At 41.7% G+C, this 19142-nt stretch overlaps 1 protein-coding gene and 1 long non-coding RNA gene across 2 annotated transcripts; both read right to left on the bottom strand.

Moving 5' to 3' along the window:
- LOC107634541 (pyruvate decarboxylase 1-like) lies at positions 16807–17483 on the bottom strand. The gene is made up of 2 exons (XM_016337987.2): positions 17272–17483; positions 16807–17172 (listed from the first exon to the last, which is right to left on the bottom strand). The coding sequence occupies exons 1-2, from the start codon at positions 17434–17436 to the stop codon at positions 17002–17004; spliced, it is 336 nt and encodes a 111-aa protein (XP_016193473.1). The 5' UTR covers positions 17437–17483; the 3' UTR covers positions 16807–17001.
- LOC110269748 lies at positions 18399–18823 on the bottom strand. Its single transcript, XR_002358512.1, has 3 exons — positions 18762–18823; positions 18540–18672; positions 18399–18452 (listed from the first exon to the last, which is right to left on the bottom strand). It is a non-coding gene; the product is annotated as an uncharacterized LOC110269748 (long non-coding RNA).

The following is a 19142-nucleotide window of genomic DNA, read 5'->3' as shown; positions in this document are numbered from 1 at the left end:
AAAAAGTCATCCAAACAAACTATAAAAAAGGTTCCGCACCGGAACACTACCTAAAAAGTTGTTGGATTATGACTAAAAAGCCCGAGCAGTGAAGACATACAAGTCAGAAGAAAGGCTGAAAAGTCCTCTCAACAAACTAAAAAGGGCAATACCAGACTCGCACAAGGAGAAACTACTCAAGATCGACCAAAGTCAGGATGCTTGAGCACGACTTCCCCAAAGAGATCGAAGCTCTGAAAGCACGATCTCACGGAAAGGTCCGAACTCAAGCAAGGGCAAAGTCGTACATGTCGACGTCAGCTAAGAAGAGGCGCAAGTATGATCTCAAAAAAGAACAAGCCAAAAGATTGGGAAACAACTTAAGGCTCAAATGTGCTTAGCTAAAAGGGATACAACTCCGTTCAAAGAAGGCACAATCTCAAAACAGGGCTACAAACGTCATCCAAGACTAAAAAAAGGTTCTATATAAAGAACACTAAAAAGTCATTGGACAAGTCACTAAAAGATCGAACATCAAGCCACAAGGATAGCTTCGCCAAAGTAGAGGGTTGTCAACACAAACTTAAAGCAAGGCGTGATCCAGAAGGCAAGGGTAGAAAACCCACACTACCACTCAAAAGAGGTCGGACTGTGAAGTACCAAAACTCTAGAAAATCTGCAAGGATTGCAAAGCAATGAAGAAACAAGCCAGATAGATGCTTGAGCACGACTTCCTCAAAGAGATCGAAGCTCTGAAAGCACGATCTCACGGAAAGGTCCGAACTCAAGCAGGGGCACTGTTCATACATCGGTTCGAGCTATAAAGGACCGGGTTGGCCGACCTCTTAGAAGGTTGGCCCATGTCTGACCTCTTAAGGTTGGCCCATGTCCGACTTCTTCTCAAAGAGGTCGGCCAAATCGCCAGAGGAGGCCTAAGCAGGCCAAATAAAGGGACACATCCCAATCTAAAGGTAGTTAAGGCCTAGAAAGATAAGGGCGGTTCCCCAGGAGATAAAATGACTTTACTCAAAGATAAGATAAGATAAGATAACTATCTTATCTCCAGAAAGGTCGCTCCATACCATTATAAATATACTAGAGCACCCAGGTATAACTCATACTCTGATTTTACAAAAAACCTGCTTAATACCCTTGCTAACTTAAGCATCGGAGTCCCTTGCAGGTACCCCTCCCCCCACCTTCCGGTGACGAAGGATCAGCAGTGCAGCCAAGCTCAACAAGTCGGATACGATAGCTCCGGCCTCCACTCACAGCCGGACACGTCATCTCTGATCACCACAAAAGATCTCGTCTGAGATCGACCTACAGTTTCAGGTAACCCTCGGAACATTGGCGCCATTGCTGGGGAATCTGGAAGTCATCCCACCACCATGGCAGACGACCATGACAACGACCACGACTCTGATCTAAAAGACAGGACGCCACACAAAAACACGGATACTACATCAAAAGATATTTCTCAACCTAACAAAGACAAGAATTCGCCAAACAAGGAGGCCATGGAGGCACTTCAAGATCGCTTAAAGCAACTCGAAAAAGAGGTGGAGCATCAACGAGAAGCTGAGAGAGATCTACGAAGGGAAGTTAGGCGACGCCACGAGTTAGAGGACAAGTTCCTAAAACTCGAAGCAGATCTCAAAGCCAAAAATACTCGGTCCGGGCACGAAGACGACTCCCGTAAGGACCAAGACCCATTCACCAAAGAGATCATGAGGACCAAAATCCCAAAAGACTTCAAACTTTCCGACATGACTTTGTATGATGGCATAGAAGATCCCAGCCATCATCTCAGTAATTTCAGAAGTAGAATGTACATCACCGACACCTCAGATGCAGTTCGCTGCAAAGCCTTCCCAACTACTTTAACAAAGACAACAATTAAATGGTTCGACAATCTACCTCCTAGGTCCATCTCAAGTTTCGACAACTTAGCCAAGAAGTTTCTGGCCAGATTCTCCATCCAAAAAGACAAGGCTAAGCATTCCCCAAGTCTATTAGGGATCAAGCAAGGAGATCGGAAAAGTCTTCGCAACTACATGGAAAGATTCAACAAAGCATGCCTTGACATACAAAGTCTTCCAACAGAAGCAGCCATCATAGGACTCATCAATGGCCTAAGAGAAGGACCTTTCAGCCACGCAATATCCAAGAAGTACCCAACATCTCTAAATGAGGTTCAAGAAAGGGCGAAAAAAATATATCAATATGGAGGAGAACTCCCGATTGGGAGACAGCTCAAAAACCAGATTCTCCTAACCCACTACGGGACAAGGATAAAGAGTCCAAGAAAAAAGAAGATCAACCCAGTGAGAAGCCTAGAAAATACCACAATTACACCCCTCTTCGAGTGTCTCTTGTGGATGTTTACCGAGAAATATGCAACACTCAGAAGATCCCTGAAGAACGGAAGATTGACGGTTTAGAATTCAGAATAAATTCCCGTTGCAAGTATAGTTTCTAAACCAAGCAATCATCCTTTCTTACAAACATTTTGGTTGTCACAAGTAACAAACCCCTTTAAAATTGATAACCGAAGTATTTAAACCTCGGGTCGTCTTCTCAAGGAACTGTAGGGAGGTGTTCTTATTATTCGTTATGAGTTTTGTAAATTGGGGGTTTTGAAAGTAGGGAACAAGTAATTTAAATGACAAGTAAAATAAATAAATAACTGTAATAAACTCTTGGAAAGGTATGAAAATTCGGAAGTCCTATCCTAGTTACTCCTATGAGAAATTTAGGATTAGGATTCCTCTTAAAGGATTTAGGATTATCTCTTCTCAATTTCCAGGTTTAATGTTCTTTTTTTATTTATTTTCTCAATTTTGTTTATGACTCTTTATGTTTAGATTGATTTTCTATTTAATATATTTTGAGGTATTTCAGACTTATGATCGCTCTCTTTAATTTATATTACTGTTGCTTCCCATCTAAAGGCATTTTTATTCAAGTAAATTTTTCTCCCTTTTGACTTTGGTCAAGTGATTGGTAACACTTGAGTTATCAAACTCAGCAAGTGATTGAAATTGGCAGATTCTGATTGAACTAGGATTGCTCTAAAGCTAGTCTCTCCACAGGAGTCGACTAGGACTTGAGAATCAAGCTAATCAGTCCACTTAACCTTCCTTTGTTTAGTAAAGGCTAACCAAGTAGGATTAAAACCCAATTCTCTTCACACCTGATAAGGATAACTAGGATAGGAATTCCAATTCTTATACCTTGCCAAGAGATTTTATTATTATTATTTTATTTTTCTTGTCATTTAAATTACTTGCTCCGTATTTCAAAAACCCCCAATTTACAAAACTCATAACCAATAATAAGAACATACCTCCCTGCAATTCCTTGAGAAGACGACCCGAAGTTTAAATACTCGGTTATCAATTTTAAAGGGGTTTGTTACTTTTGACAACCAAAAACGTTTGTAAGAAAGGTTGATTGCTTGGTTTAGTAACTATACTTGCAACGAGAGTTTACTATATTTCTGAACCATCAATCTTCAGTTCTTCAAAATGGCGCCATTGTCAGGGAATTGTAAATGTGTGCCTTATTATTGGTTATTGTAAATACTTACCTTTAAATTGATTTTTTTTCGAAAAAAAAATTTCAAATTTGCTTTTATTTTTGTTTTTAAATTTTTATTAACTAACTATGAGTTCTCACCCCTCTCACTTTGAGTTTGGTTCCAATGTTGTTGCAAGGAGTGAAAGTTATAACAGGGACATGCATCAAGGTCGGAAGAATCAAAGATGGGAGGAGCCACAAGGATTTAATCAACCCTCTTGGCAACAACCCCCTCCAATGCACTATAACCAACAACCATTCTGTGATGCATACCAAAATGATGACTATAGTGGACCCCCTTGTAGTTACCAACAAGGCCCACCATATGATTATGAACCGCCTCCTCAACACAGCTTTGGACCACCATACTCACAAGCCCTCTACTACCAGACATCATCACATTATTCTAACCCGTATCCACCACACCAACCACCTTATGAGCCATATGAACCATATATAGAACCACACCAATTCCAACCCAATTACTCCCAAGAACTACCACCTCAATATTTGCCATCTCTATATCCATCAATCCAAGAGCACTATGATCCCACTTATGATAGCCGAGCGCAACAAGAATCAAGGGATCGTCTCACGGAAACATGTGCAAAACTTCAAGCAACCCTTCGCCAACTGGATCAAGCGATAAATCGATTACCTTCCCGACGTTCGGACACTCAAGGAACCCCCATGGCCTCATGTAGGCAATCTAATGAAGAATGTAGCATGAAGGAAATATTAGAAACTCCGGTGGACAGTGAGCAGCACGATTTTATATTGAAAAATTGGAAGAAGCTACGCCTGCCATTGAGGAGGAAGATGTGGTTGAAGACTTAGGAGATGCAGAACCTCCATGGGAAACTCAAGTTATAGAGCCTCCTTCAAAGACGTTTGAAATTGATGTTGAGGAGGGTGTACAACCTCCAAGGCATATCATGGTTGAAAACTTTGAAGGAGATGATCAAGAGATGGATTCAATCATTGATGAAGTTTTATTTACATTTGAATCCTCTTCCGTTGGACTAGACATGGAGATTAAAGAAGAAGAAGCACAACCTCCCATACCCTTGGTAAACAATGAAGAAGAGATTGAATTGGAAGAAAGCTACCAAGAGAAAGAGGTTGATATTGAAGAAGTTTGCAAAGAGGTGGAAGTTTTCAAAAATCACAAGGGAGTGGAGCTTGAAATCACTTTGCCAAGGTTATTGGAGACCCCTCCCCCTAAGTTGCCATCATCCTTCACAACATTTGTTCATACCCTGGGTCGAGCTGTCCGACCCGGGATGTTTAGCAACATGGCGACCAACCTCTTCAGGTCTGACTATCCGATCTCTTCTTAAAGAGATCAGCCAAATCAACAGGAAAGCCTAATAAAGGGCCCGAATAGAGGAACACGACCCAAATCCAAAGGCAATCCAAGCCTATAGAGATAAAGGCGGCTCCCTCGAAGATAAGCTGACTTCACTCAAAATAAGATAAGATAAGACCTGATAACTAACTTATCTTATCTGAAAGGTCAGCCCACACCACTATAAATACACTGGAGCACCCAGGTATAACTCATACTCTGATTCTACTAAAAACCTACTTAATACCCGTGCTAACTTAAGCATCGGAGTCTCTTGCAGGTACCCCCCACCCTCCAGTGATGAAGGAATCAGCAGTGTAGCCAGCCAACTAGTCAGACACCATCGCTCCGGCCGGACACGTCGGCACCGACTAGTACATAAGATCTCGACCGAGATCGACCTCCAATAGAAGTGCTTCAAGATCTCTTAAAGCAACTTGAAAAAGAAACCCAACAACAACGGGAGATCGGAAAGGATCTGCAAAGAGAGGTACGACGACGTCGAGAATTGGAAGAAAAACTACAACAATTAGAAGCCGATCTCAAATCAAAAGCTCCTCAGACCACTCCTGAGGAAAATTCACGCAAAGAACAAGATCCATTCACCAGGGAAATGATGAAAACCAAAATTCCAAAAGACTTCAAGCTCCCGGATATGATTTTGTATGATGGCACCACAGATCCCAACCATCATCTCAGCAATTTCAGAAGCTGAATGTACCTTACCGACGCCTCAGATGCCGTTCGCTGCAAAGCTTTTCCAACAACTCTCACGAAGACAACAATCAGATGGTTCGACAACTTACCTCCAAAGTCCATCTCAAATTTTGACGACCTGGCCAAAAAGTTCCTAGCCAGATTCTCCATCCAGAAAGATAAGGCCAAGCACGCCCCCAGTTTACTAGGGATCAAGCAAGGAGAACGGGAGAGCCTCCGCAACTACATGGAAAGATTCAACAAAACATGCATGGACATTCAAAGCTTACCAACAGAGGCCGCCATCATGGGACTCATCAACGGCCTACGGGAGGGACCTTTTAGCCAATCTATATCAAAGAAGTACCCTACCTCCTTAGACAAGGTGCAGGAGCGAGCAGAAAAATACATCAACATGGAAGAAAATGCTCGGTTGGGAGAAACCTCCAAATTCGGGGTCCCCTACCGAGATAAAGACAAGGAATCCAAAAGGAAAGAAGATCGACAAGGGGAGAAAATAAAAAAATACCACAATTACACTCCTCTCAAGGTATCCCTAGTTGATGTATACAAAGAAGTCTGCCACATGGAGAAAATACCCCCAGCTCGGCCTCTCAAAGGCAAAAGAGGGGGAGGAAATCGGAATGAGTATTGTGAATACCATCGAATGCGAGGTCACTCCACCAATGAGTGCTTCGATTTAAAGAACATCATAGAAAAGTTGGTGAGGGAAGGAAAACTAGATCGGTTTCTAGCAACCCGAGATGATGATCAAAGAAAGAGACGATGGGACGAAGATATCGGACGAACCGCGCGATCACCCCGTACACCAGAAAGACACGTCCACATGATACATGGCGGATTTGCAGGGGGAGGAATCCCCAAATCATCTCGTAAAAGATATCTCAAAGAAGTATGTCATGTCGAAGGAAAGGAGGAAGCACCCGACATCCCTGCAATCACGTTCACTAAAGAGGACGCATCTGGAATCATCTCGGGACACGACGACCCCATGGTCATTACCATCATACTGGCAAATGCCAACCTCCATCGCACATTAATAGATCAAGGAAGCTCCGCCGACATCTTATTCAAAACAGCTTTCGACAAACTCGGTTTAGAAGACAAGGAGCTTAAGGCATACCCGAACAGTCTGTTCGGACTAGGAGATACCCCGGTACAACCATTAGGATACATATCACTACATACAACCTTCGGAAAAGGGAACCAATCCCGGACCCTCAAAATAGACTACATTGTGATTGACGTAAGTTCAGCCTACAATGCTCTAATAGGTCGGACAACACTCAATCAACTCGGCGCAATAGACTCGACCCCACATCTATGCATGAAATTCCCAACTACAGAAGGGATAGCTACAATAAAGGCAGATCAAAAGATGGCATACCGCTGTTATAACGAAAGTCTAAACCTCAGAGGCAGAGGAGAAGAGTTTCATACAATTGAGCTTGGCGGAGTGCAGCGACGAGAGGAACTCCATCCGCAGCCAGAAGGCGAGATAGAGAAGGTTCAGATCGGAGACACCTCGGACAAAACAACTAATATCGGAACAATCCTAAGAGGAGACTCAAAAGAATTACTGATACAATTCTTACGCGATAATGTTGATCTATTCGCATGGAAAGCCGCAGACATGCCAGGCATAGATCCCAAGATAATGTGCCACAAGTTGGCGGTCTATCCAGGATCTCGGCCGGTGCAGCAGAGACGAAGAAAACTTGGGCCAGAGCAATCCCAAGCTGTGGAAGAGCAGGTACAGGCACTACTGGAGGCAGGATTCATAAGAGAAGTCAAGTATCCACTATGGTTAGCCAACATCGTCTTGGTAAATAAAATCAAATGGGAAGTGGCGAATGTGTACTGATTACACCGATCTCAACAAAGCCTGCCCAAAAGATCCTTACCCACTCCCAAGTATCGACGCTCTGGTAGATGCTTCCTCCGGATAAGATACCTCTCGTTTATGGACGCATACTCGGGATACAACCAAATCCCCATGCATCCACCAAATCAAGAAAAGACCTCGTTTTTAACGCTGAAAGTAAATTACTACTACATCGTAATGCCCTTCGGTCTCAAGAACGCAGGTGCTACTTATCAAAGGCTGATGAACAAAGTCTTCTCATACCACATCAGAAAAGTCATGGAAGTCTATGTGGACGACATGTTGATAAAGACACAAAGTGAAGACACATTACTGTCCGACCTGACTCAAGTGTTCGACACTATAAGGAGGCAGGACATGCGACTCAATCCTGCAAAATGCACCTTTGCGGTAGAAGCAGGCAAATTCCTAGGTTTCATGCTCACACAAAGAGGAATTGAAGCAAACCCGGATAAATGCCAAGCCATACTCAACATGAAGATCCCCACCTGTGTCAAAGAAGTGCAGCAACTCAACGGGAGATTGGCCGCCCTATCCAAATTCTTAGCAGGGGCAGCGATAAGATCTCTCCCCTTCTATGCTACATTAAGAAAGGAAAAACAGTTCGAATGGACGACAGAATGTGAACAAGCCTTCCAAGACTTCAAGGAGTTCTTAGGACAACCGCCTATCTTATCTCGACCACGAGAAGGAGAACCGCTCATATTATATGATGCACGGAAAACTTGTCTCTTAACAAATTTTCTTCGGCAAGTGTACCGAATTTGTCGTCAAGTAAAAACTCACAATAGAGTGAGGTCGAATCCCACAAGGATTGATTGATCAAGCAACTTTAATTAGAGGAATGTTCTAGTTGAGCGAATCCAGGATTTGAGTTTAGAATTGCAGAAAATAAAATGGCGGGAAGGTAAATGACAGAAAAAGTAAATGCTAGAATTAAAGAACTGAAAGTAAATTACTGAAGTAAATTGCAGAATTGTAAATGGGAATGGGGGAATTGCTCTTAAGAGTAAATAACAGAAATTAAAGAGAATGGGTAAGATCAGAAATGGGGAGTTTATTGGGCTTAGGAGATGTTGCATTCTCCGGATCAATTTCATTTTCATCTCTTCCTCAATCAATGCACTCATTGATCTCCTTGGCAATCTTAAGTGATTGAATTACAATTTCTTGTAATTCAATCTCTCAAATCTTGATCAATAGCCAATTCCTTGGTCAATTGCTCATGAGAAGAGATGAAGTATGGTCACTGATTATACCACATGCATTTCCCAAATCAAGTGTTGAGAGGATTATAGTCACATATCCATCCAAACCCAATTTGGTCCAGCATGAGAAAGCATTTCTAGCTTGATCTCTTTATTCCTCTTTCAAGGTTCAGAAGAGATCCAAGTATGAATAGCTTCTTTTCCAAGATAACTACCCAATTGGATGAAGATCGAAGGCTTTCAAGTAAAATCAAGAGAAAAGATAGAAGAAGAATAATGAAAACTAGTATTGATCCATCATATTACAACAGAGCTCCCTAACCCAATGAAAGGGGTTTAGTTGTTCATAGCTCTGGAAAATAAAAACAAAGATAGAAAATACATGATGAAAACTAAAAGTGCAGAGAAAGTAAATACAGAGAGTAATTCTATCCCCAGAGGCTCCCTATATTTTCCAACTCCCAAAATAATTCAAAGTTACTCCTATATATACTACTCTTCAAGTCTTGGGTCTGGGCCTTTGGATCTTGAGTTTGAAGCAGTTATCTTCTTCATTGGGCTTGGCTTTACTTGCAGAGAGAAATTGTGAAGTGGGCAGAGACTTTAGCTCAGGACATTAGTGGTGTTAACGTTCAGTGAAAATATGGGTTCGAGAACGTTAGTAACATTCAACTTTTTCACTAACGTTCCTTACCCAAGTAAGAGCCACGTTAACCTCAACGTTAGTGGCACAAACGTTGCCACTAACGTTGCCTCTTTGTCTTTCGCGCACGTTATTGGGACTCAACTTTCCCAATAACGTTGAGAAGCCTCCCCCTTCCCAACGTTAGAGTCCACGTTAACTTAGTTAACGTGGCTCTTTTAACGTAGGCTTGCCAACCTTCGAGAACGTTAGTGACACTAAACATTGTCACTAACGTTCCAATGTGCCCCTTAGCTCCCACGTTAGAGTCCACGTTAACTAGGTTAACGTGGCTTCTAACGTGGCCTATGCTAGCCATCTCCAACATTAGTGACAAAGTTGAGTGTCACTAACGTTGGCTCAACATTCCCTTATCCATGTTAGCTTCCACGTTAACTAAGTTAACGTGGGAGTTAACGTGGCTCATGGTGGCATGTGTGGGCTCCTTCCAACGTTAGTGACAATGTTGGGTGTCACTAACGTTGGCGTCACCTCCCTTCCTCACGTTAGCTTCCACATTAACTAGGTTAACGTGGGAGTTAACGTGGCCTAGTGTGACTTGGCCAACGTTAGTGATAATGTTGAATGTCACTAACGTTGGCTTCCCCCCTTTCTTCTTAACGTTAGAGGCCATGTTAACTAAGTTAACGTGGTGGCTAACGTGGCCACTTATGAGCTTGGTCCAACGTTAGTGATAATGTTAAGTGTCACTAACATTGGCTCCATTTCCTTTCTTCCACGTTAGAGTTCACGTTAACTTAGTTAATGTGACTTTTAACGTGGGCAATGATGGCTTCGAGAGCGTTATTGGCAATCACTTTTTTCATTAACTTTGCAAGTTACACCCATTCTACGTTAGTGTTAACGTTAGTGTAACTAACGTAGCCACTAATGTGGTTCTTCTTTGCTTCCCTTGTCCTGAAATCAAGCAATAAAGTGCATCAAAGTTCTAGTCCAAGTCATGGGAAATGCAACATCCAATTTGTCCTTAAATTCATGCAAAATCCTCATGAAATTATGTGAATTGCACAATGCATGCTTGAATCAAGATGTAAGTGAATATCTACCCAAAACCAGTTTATTTCCTAAGGAAATTCATGAAACTACCCAAAAAATAGTAAAGAAAAGGTCAGTGAAACTGGCCAACCCTGGCATCATTATATCTCGCAGTAGAAAACTGGGCAATAGCCTCAGCATTAGTCAGAGAAGACGAAAGTGGGCAACAACCCGTCTACTTCATTAGCAAAGCACTACAGGGATCCGAGCTGAACTACCAGAAGATAGAAAAGCTTGCCTATGCTCTCATCCTAACATCTCGACGACTTCGCCCGTACTTCCAGGCTCACACCATTAAGGTTCGAACCAACCAGCCCATAAAAGGAATACTGCAAAAAACGGATTTAGCAGGCAGAATTTTACAATGGACAGTCAAGTTATCAGAATTTGACCTCCAATATGAAGCTCGGACGGCCATTAAATCACAGCATCTGGCCGATTTTATCGCAGAGTTCACAGATGCCTTGGAAACCCCCACAGAATGGAATCTCTACGTGGACGGCTCTTCAAATAAGACTGGAAGTGGCGCAGGCGTGATAATAGAAAGCAACCAAGGAACCCAAGTTGAGCTCTCCCTCAAGTTCGGGTTCTCAGCCTCAAACAACCAGGCAGAATATAAAGCATTATTAGCCGGTTTGAAGCTGGGTACAGAGGTTGGAGCTCAAAAACTCAACATTTACAGCTATTCACAAGTAGTCATCTCGCAGATAACAGGGAGCTATCAAGCCAAAGATCCCACCATGAAAAAGTATTTGGATAAAACTAAGGAACAGCTCGGACAACTCGGGGAATATAAAATCTGCCACATACCCGCGAACAAAACGCCCGAGCAGACGCACTCTCAAAACTAGCCAGCACCAGACCAGGAGGCAACAATAAAAGCCTCATCCAGGAAATGCTACAGAACCCATCAATTTCAGAAGAGAAAATCCTAGCCATAAAAAGTCAGGACCAAGGATGGATGACCCCCATAATTAACTACCTCAAAGCAGAAATGCTCCCCACGGAGGAAAAAGAAGCGAAAAGATTAAAAAGGGAGGCACAGTACTACACTATTATAAACAACATCCTGTACAAAAGAGGGATCTCAATACCGCTACTAAAATGTGTGCCGACCAACAACACAAAGGAAGTGCTAGAAGAAGTATACGGCGGCGTGTGCGGCAACCATCTCGGAGCACGAGCTCTCGCCAAAAAAGTACTCCGAGCGGGATTTTATTGGCCAACCCTACAGAAAGAAGCTATAGAATTTGTAAAGACATGTCCACCATGTCAGAAACATGCCAACTTCCACATCGCCCCGCCAGAAGAGCTCATCAGTGTAACCTCGCCCTGGCCATTTGCAAAATGGGGACTTGATCTTCTCGGACCCTTTCCCCAGGGATCAGGACAAGTAAAATTCCTCATAGTCGGAGTAGACTATTTTACAAAATGGATTGAGGCAGAACCCCTAGCCAATGCCACCGCTCAAAGAAGTCGGAAATTCCTATACAGGAACATCGTCACGAGGTTCGGGGTTCCATACTCCATCACTACAGACAATGGCACTCAATTCACAGATGCAGGATTTAGGAGACTAGTAGCCGACTTGAATATAAAGCACCAGTTCACCTCCGTCGAACACCCTCAAGCTAATGGACAGGCCGAAGCTGCCAACAAAGTCATATTGGCTGGGTTAAAACGGAGACTACAAGATGCAAAGGAAGCTTGGGCCGAAGAACTTCCGCAAGTCCTATGGACATATCGAACAACGCCACACTCCACGACAAATGAATCACCCTTTCGACTAGCATACGGAGTGGAGACAATGATCCCAATAGAGATTGAGGAAGGATCACCCAGAGTAGTCCACTACAATGAAGAAGCCAACTCTCAACTTCAGAAGGAAGAACTCGACTTACTACCTGAAATCCAGGAAAGAGCTCGGATCAGGAAAGAAGCACTAAAACTTCGAATGGCTTCCAGATATAATCAAAATGTAGTGCCAAGAAGTTTTACGGAGAATGATCTCATCCTAATCTGAAATGATATTGGAACAACTCGACCAGGAGAAGAAAAGTTGGCAGCAAACTGGAAAGGACCCTACCGAGTTGTAAAAGTACTTGGAAAGGGCTATTACAGACTTTCCGAACTCGATGGATGAGAGCTTCCCAGATCATGGCACGCCTACAACCTAAGAAGGTACTATAGCTAGAAAAGTAAAAGATCTCACTATTGGATGCACTCTTTTTCCTGAAAAGGTTTTTTAATGAGGCACCAAGTCGAGACCCAAACACTATTCGACGTAAAGGGATGAAAAAATCCCACATGTATATATTTGCACTTTTCTTTGAATAAAATATATATTTTAGATATTTTACAAGATTTCAAGACGCATTAATCTGAAGCATTCATCGTCCGATTATAAAGCAACAGATCGGCAGAAAGTGAAAAACAATTTCACTGCACAATCACGATAAAGATAACCGTCCGATAAAGGTGAAAACGCGATTCACCCAAAAGACGATCTAGAAATGACAGCCACTTTCTACAAACCGGAAAAGATGAACACAGAATAATGTAAGAAGTTATCGAAAGTGATCTAAAAAAGAACCTGACGAGGTCTTACGGATTGCTAAAATAATAACTTAAAGACTGGCCGACGATTAAGAAGTTGGACCAAGTCAACCCAAGTTATAAGTAAACCCTGGAAAGAGGTCTGGCCAACCCTATTAAAGAGGATTACTTTAACTTAGAAGGGCCCGACATAACAAAGTCGGCCCAAAATAAAAAAGTTATACAAATAGTCCCTGAAAGAGACCTGACAAAGGTCCAAAAAAGAGGGCTACAAAAATAACTTAAAGGAGACCGACATAACGAAGTCGGACTCCTACTACTAAAAAGTTATAAAAGTAATCCCTGAAAGAGACCTGACGAAGGTCCAAAAAAGAGGACTACAAAAATAACTTAAAGGAGACCGACATAACGAAGTCGAACTCCTACTACTAAGAAGTTATAAAAGTAATCCCTGAAAGAGACCTGACGAAGGTCCAAAAAAGAGGACTACAAAAATAACTTAAAGGAGACCGACATGACGAAGTCAGACTCCTACTACTAAAAAGTTATAAAAGCAAATCCTGAAAGAGAACGGATGAAGATCCAAGAAAGAGGATTACAAAACAACTTGGAGGACCAACTTGAAGAAATCGGTTATAAATCGTCAGAAATACGAGCAAGAGCGAGAAAACCAAAAAACAAGTCGGACCTACATAGCCATAACCTCAAAAGATCCAAGTTACAAACAATAAAGAAAATCCGAAGAGGACGAGCAGCAGGGTTCCAACATCCTCAGAAAACAAAAAGATACCAAGTTAAGTGCAAAAGCATGATATAATCTACAAAGTTATAAAGCTTCAGAGGCCACCAAAATCTACCTTAAAAGCTGGAAAGTTACTTTTGTTGGTCAAAACAAAAAGTTGCTAGGCAAGCAACGAGAAAGTACCAGCAGTTAACAAAACATAAAGAGTTTAAAAAAGCCCACAAGCCGGGCCAACTACGTAAATATCCAGAATAAATGGGCTAAGGGTCAGAAAACTTTCTAGCAGCATCAGTCTGAGGAGACGGAGGACGAGTCTGGAGAGGAACAGCATCTACAGTACCATCATCCCGGTTTAAGATCTGACAGTCAAGATCGGAAGCGGGAGGGTCGACCTCGGCAGGAACAGCAGGAGTTGACACCTTGGCAGAGGACACAGGGGGAGGTTCAACATCATCATCATCCTCGTCATCAGGGACAATCTTGCCATCCCAGCAGAAACAGTAAATGCTAGAAATAAAGAGCTGAATGTAAATGGTGGAAAGTAAATTGCAGAATCTTAAACGGGAATGGGATAATTGCTCATAAAAGTAAATGGCAGAAATTAAAAAGAATGGGTAAGATCAGAAATGGGGAGTTCATTGGGCTCAAGAGATGTTACATTCTCCGGATCAACCTACCCAATTGGATGAAGATCGAAAGCTTTCTAGTAAAATCAAGAGAAAAGATAGAAGAAGAGTAATGAAAACTAGTATTGATCCATCAAATTACAACGAGCTCCCTAACCCAATGAAAGGGGTTTAGTTGTTCATAGCTCTGGAAAATGAAAACCAAGATAGAGAATACATGATGAAAGTAAAACTAGAAGTGCAGAGAAAGTAAAATACAGAGAGTAGTTCTATGCCAAAGGCTCCCTAAAGTTTCCAACTCCCTAACTAATTCAAGGCTACTCCTATATATACTACTCTTCTCATCTTCTAGTTGGCTCTTCAAGTCTTGGGTATGGACCTTTGAATCTTGAGTTTGAAGCAGTTATCCTTTTCATTGGGCTTAGCTTTGCTTGCAGAGAGAAAAGGTGAAGTAGGCAGGGATTTTGACTCAGGACGTTAGTGGTGTCAACGTTAAGTGAAAGTGTGGGTTTCAAGAACATTAGTGACAATCACCTTTTTCACTAACGTTCCTAACCCAAATATGATCACGTTGACTTCAACGTTAGTGGCACTAACGTGACCACTATCGTTGCCTCTTGGTCCTTCGCACATGTTATTGGAACTTACCTTTCCCAATAACGTGGAGAGTCCTCCTTTGTCCCTACGTTAGAGTCCACGTTAACTAGGTTAACGTGGCTTCTAATGTAGCAGTGCCAATTCTTCGAGAACGTTAGTGACACTTACCTTTGTCACTAACGTTCTAATGTGCCCCTTTCCCACGTTAGAGTCCACGTTAACTAGGTTAACATGGCTTCTAACGTATTAATGCTAGCCATCCCCAACGTTAGTGACAAAGGTGAGTGTTACTAACGTTGGCTCATCATCTCTTTATCCACGTTAGCTTCCACGTTAACTAAGTTAACGTGGGAGTTAACGTTGCTCATGGTGGCTCTTGGTGGTTCACCCCACCTTGAGGTCTTGGTGTCCAGCACCTCTTTGGGTTACTAAATGTTCTGTAGCAAAGATTGCTCTTGATAGTGGACTTTCAGCTGATAATTCCGGGTTAGTTAACCCAAGTTACTAGGTGATAAAGCACCCCTGAGAGCTTAGTAATCCAAGCAGATCTTTGGTACAGGAACACCACAGACATCCCTCAAGACTCAAACCCTTGGTGCCTAGCCTCTTTTCTTGCTATTTTTCTTTTATTCTTCAACTTTGATTGTTCTTTCCCTTTTTCTTATTAGGATCTTGTTATTTAGCTAGTCTCATGGGGTGTGTTCAAGCATATGATTCATGACAGATAGTTGTCTTCCCACCTTGTGGTTGAACCAACTTAGCTAACTTATGACCACACCACAAACTCAAGAACTTACTCCATAGTATGAACTCCACTCTGGTCTTTTATAAAACACTCATTCTCTTTTCATTTGATTCAAAAGGACAAGCATACAAGTAAGTAAGGAAATGATGCAGTAACACTACAAGAAAACACGTCTTTTGCCACGCTTTTAAAGCGTGGCAAAAAGCTGAAAAAAGCGTGGCGATAGCTTTTTGCCATGCTTTTTGAGCTACCGCCACGCTTTTGAAGGGGTGACCTATCAAAGGGTGGCGGTTGCTCTATCGCCACGCTTTTTGCAGCCTATTGCCACGCTTTTTGTTTGCCACGCTTTTTTACAAACAGCCACTTGGAAAAGTGTGGCTGTAGGTGGAGATACGACCACGCTTTTAAAGCGTGGCGATAAGTGGAGATACGGCCAAGCTTTTAAAGCGTGGCGACAGGTGGAGATACGACCACGCTCCATATCAAAATATACAGCCACTCTTTAAAAGCGTGGCGAAAGTTAGAAGAGGTGACTTTCCTACTAATTCAAGTGAAACTTGTTTCAAGTTGCTGCTAGCTGCAGCATGCATTATTTCACGGCCTACCTCCATCGAACCGGTGAAGCTGACCTGCACACACATAAAGCACAAAAATCAAAATATTAGCCGAGGTTAACTATACAAATCAAACAATGCTATAGCCAAGTTACATTGCGATCAATTACACACTTAACTCGATACAATCAATACAAAGAATAAGAACTTAATTTGTAGTCTTAAACATTACGGTCAATTACACACTTAAAGCTTAAACTTTTTGAAACAGAATTCAAAGAATAAGAACTTAATTTGTAGTCTCTTTGCATAACCTTCAAATAAAACAAAGCCAAAAAAACTTACTCAGCAATAAAGTTGGATTATCCAAACATAGGGTAGTTAATGAAAAGCAAAATCAACATTACTTGGAGCAGATCAAACTGAACTCTCCCTTCTACAGCAACTTTACTTTCAGGAGTCCTGAATAAGTGGGTTATCTCTGCTTTGGGCCCATATCTCGTGTATGGATTTTTACGCTCACATCACAAATTTACAATGGCTGTATGCCAGTATCTTTATTGAAGTGAAAATTGGTTGAAGCAGGATCTCAGAATTTTTATGTTTACATGCAACAGAGCTTAGTACATTGGTAAAGCAGGGGGCAACACCTTAGCAATCTAAGCATCCCCCAAGGCTGAAATATAACACAAGAAAATGTACAAATTAGAATGGAGCAAGTAATCTACTGAGGATTTGGGGGGCGGCTGTTAGCAGCAGCAACACGGGATCCCCATTCTAACAACTCTTTGCTGGTGTCATCCTTGTGCGCAAATACTTCTATAAAACATAGTGAATCTTTCTGTGCTCCTGTTGTTATTGCAATTGCTTCTGTTAGATCTTCCTCTGTCCATACCTACACTCCAAGCATTTTAAATAGTAACTCCAGTTAATGATAATGCTCGTAATGACTGTAAGATCACAATAACACAGGATTGTTTGAGTTTAAGCTAACCTTGGCAGTCCAGCATTTGCCTTCTCCATTATGGATGGCTTCCACAAAGCGAGTGTAATCCCAGTTCTTGATCACGTTGTACGGGCCATCATGAATCTCAACTTCAATTGTATAACCTCCGTTGTTAATGAGGAAGATAATGCTCCTTTGTCCACTGCGGATCATTGTTGAAATATCCTGTGCTGTAACCTGATAAATAAGGAATACCTTAAGTCCCTGTGTGCTTCAAGCATCAAATTGATGTTCTGGTTTACTTATACTGTGTTCAAAATGCAAGTCTTGAACTAGACGTAATTATTACAACCACAGTAGTCAATTCAAAGTAAGCCAATTTCAATAATAGTAGTATAGTAACAGAGTAACTCGATGCAAGGTCTGACATATATAAGAATACGTCTAGGAAAAAACAAAACATAAAGAAGACAAAAGAAGACAAAAATCCCTTCTACAGCCAACGAAAATTACATCATTCCTACATCTAGTTCAGGTTTCAGTCACATACTTCCCTGGCCTGCTAGCAAAATTTCGAATTTTCAATCGAAAAAACATCAAACAAGGGCAGAGGAATACAACAGAGTAGTACCAAAAGGAAGCTGATTTAGTGAAGAAAACAAATAGAAAAGAAAAGAGGAATACAGAACTTAAAAAAAGAATCACGGGTACAAACATGTAACCATAGGTGCAAACACACAAAACGACAACAAAATATTCTATAAACAAGGTTATCATATTAAAGAACCCCCAAAAAATTGGCTCATGAATGCATTTATAAGCAGATGGAATTCAAAATTTCCAGAGGCTTGAACTCATAAACAAACCGTCCTTTATTTTATGGTTATTTTTCAATTCCCGTTCCCCACCAAAACCTCCCCCAAATTGTGCACAACACTAAAAAAACCCCTAAAATTTGCAAATGCACTGCCGGCGCGAATCGAAACATGAAAGAAAGAGGAGAAGAACCTGAAACAACGCAACGAAGCAACTATTCCTTCAACAAGGGCAAGACCGACATCGACACCGAGCAAGAGACGCAGAAAACAGTTGCCGCCTCCGAGCTCCGACACCGAGCAAGAGACGCGGAAAGCCATTGGTGCTGACGCTGACGATAAGGATGCTGGTAACGGCGACGAGGAGACGAGGCGGAGAGGGAGCGGCACAATCACTAACTTGGCTAGCATTGCCTGAAATTAAAAATAAGAACTGAGAACAAAAATATGAAAAGAAATTTAAACTATAACAAACTTAACATTAACAGATTTCTTCAGCACCTGCTGTTGTTGAACCATCTTTCTGGAATGCAGGCTTTAGCTTTGCTAGATCCATCAAAGTTGAGTTAGGCCGGATACCATCATCAGCCGAAACTATAATTTGCTTCTCCTCTCCGGTTTTTGGATCCACAATCTACAGAAAAAACCATTAATAGTTTAGTACAATAATACTATAACATTTCAAAATCTGCAATGAAACTTACATTGGAAGTTGGCACTTACCTTGGTAGAAACTGGTATAATTTTATCTTTGAATTTACCAGATTCTCAAAGGCCAATGCAGACGGATTCTTCTACTTGTCCCTGCATACAAGCCCTTTATTTTCGTTTCCCATTCAAGATCAGATTCAGATTTAGAAGGACACAAAACATGAAATTAAATCTAAGTAATCAAACAATGACGCATTTAGTTCAAGTAATTGGAATTTAGAAGCATGGAGAAGTGGGTGCTTACTGGGATATGGTAAAGAACAAAAAAAGAAAGGATGTGAAGATAGGAGCAACCACTTACCATACCACTTGGCGAGTTCATCATTGGCAGGAGTGACAGCAGCAGCAGCTTTCTTTGAAGGAGGAGGTGGTGCTGCCTTCTTCTTACCAAAG

The sequence above is a fragment of the Arachis ipaensis genome, chromosome B03 (assembly GCF_000816755.2).
Source record: "Arachis ipaensis cultivar K30076 chromosome B03, Araip1.1, whole genome shotgun sequence".
Classification (NCBI taxonomy): Eukaryota; Viridiplantae; Streptophyta; class Magnoliopsida; order Fabales; family Fabaceae; genus Arachis; species Arachis ipaensis.
The sequence above is the reverse complement of the archived record's forward strand: the minus strand, read 5'-3'. Positions and strand labels throughout refer to the sequence as shown.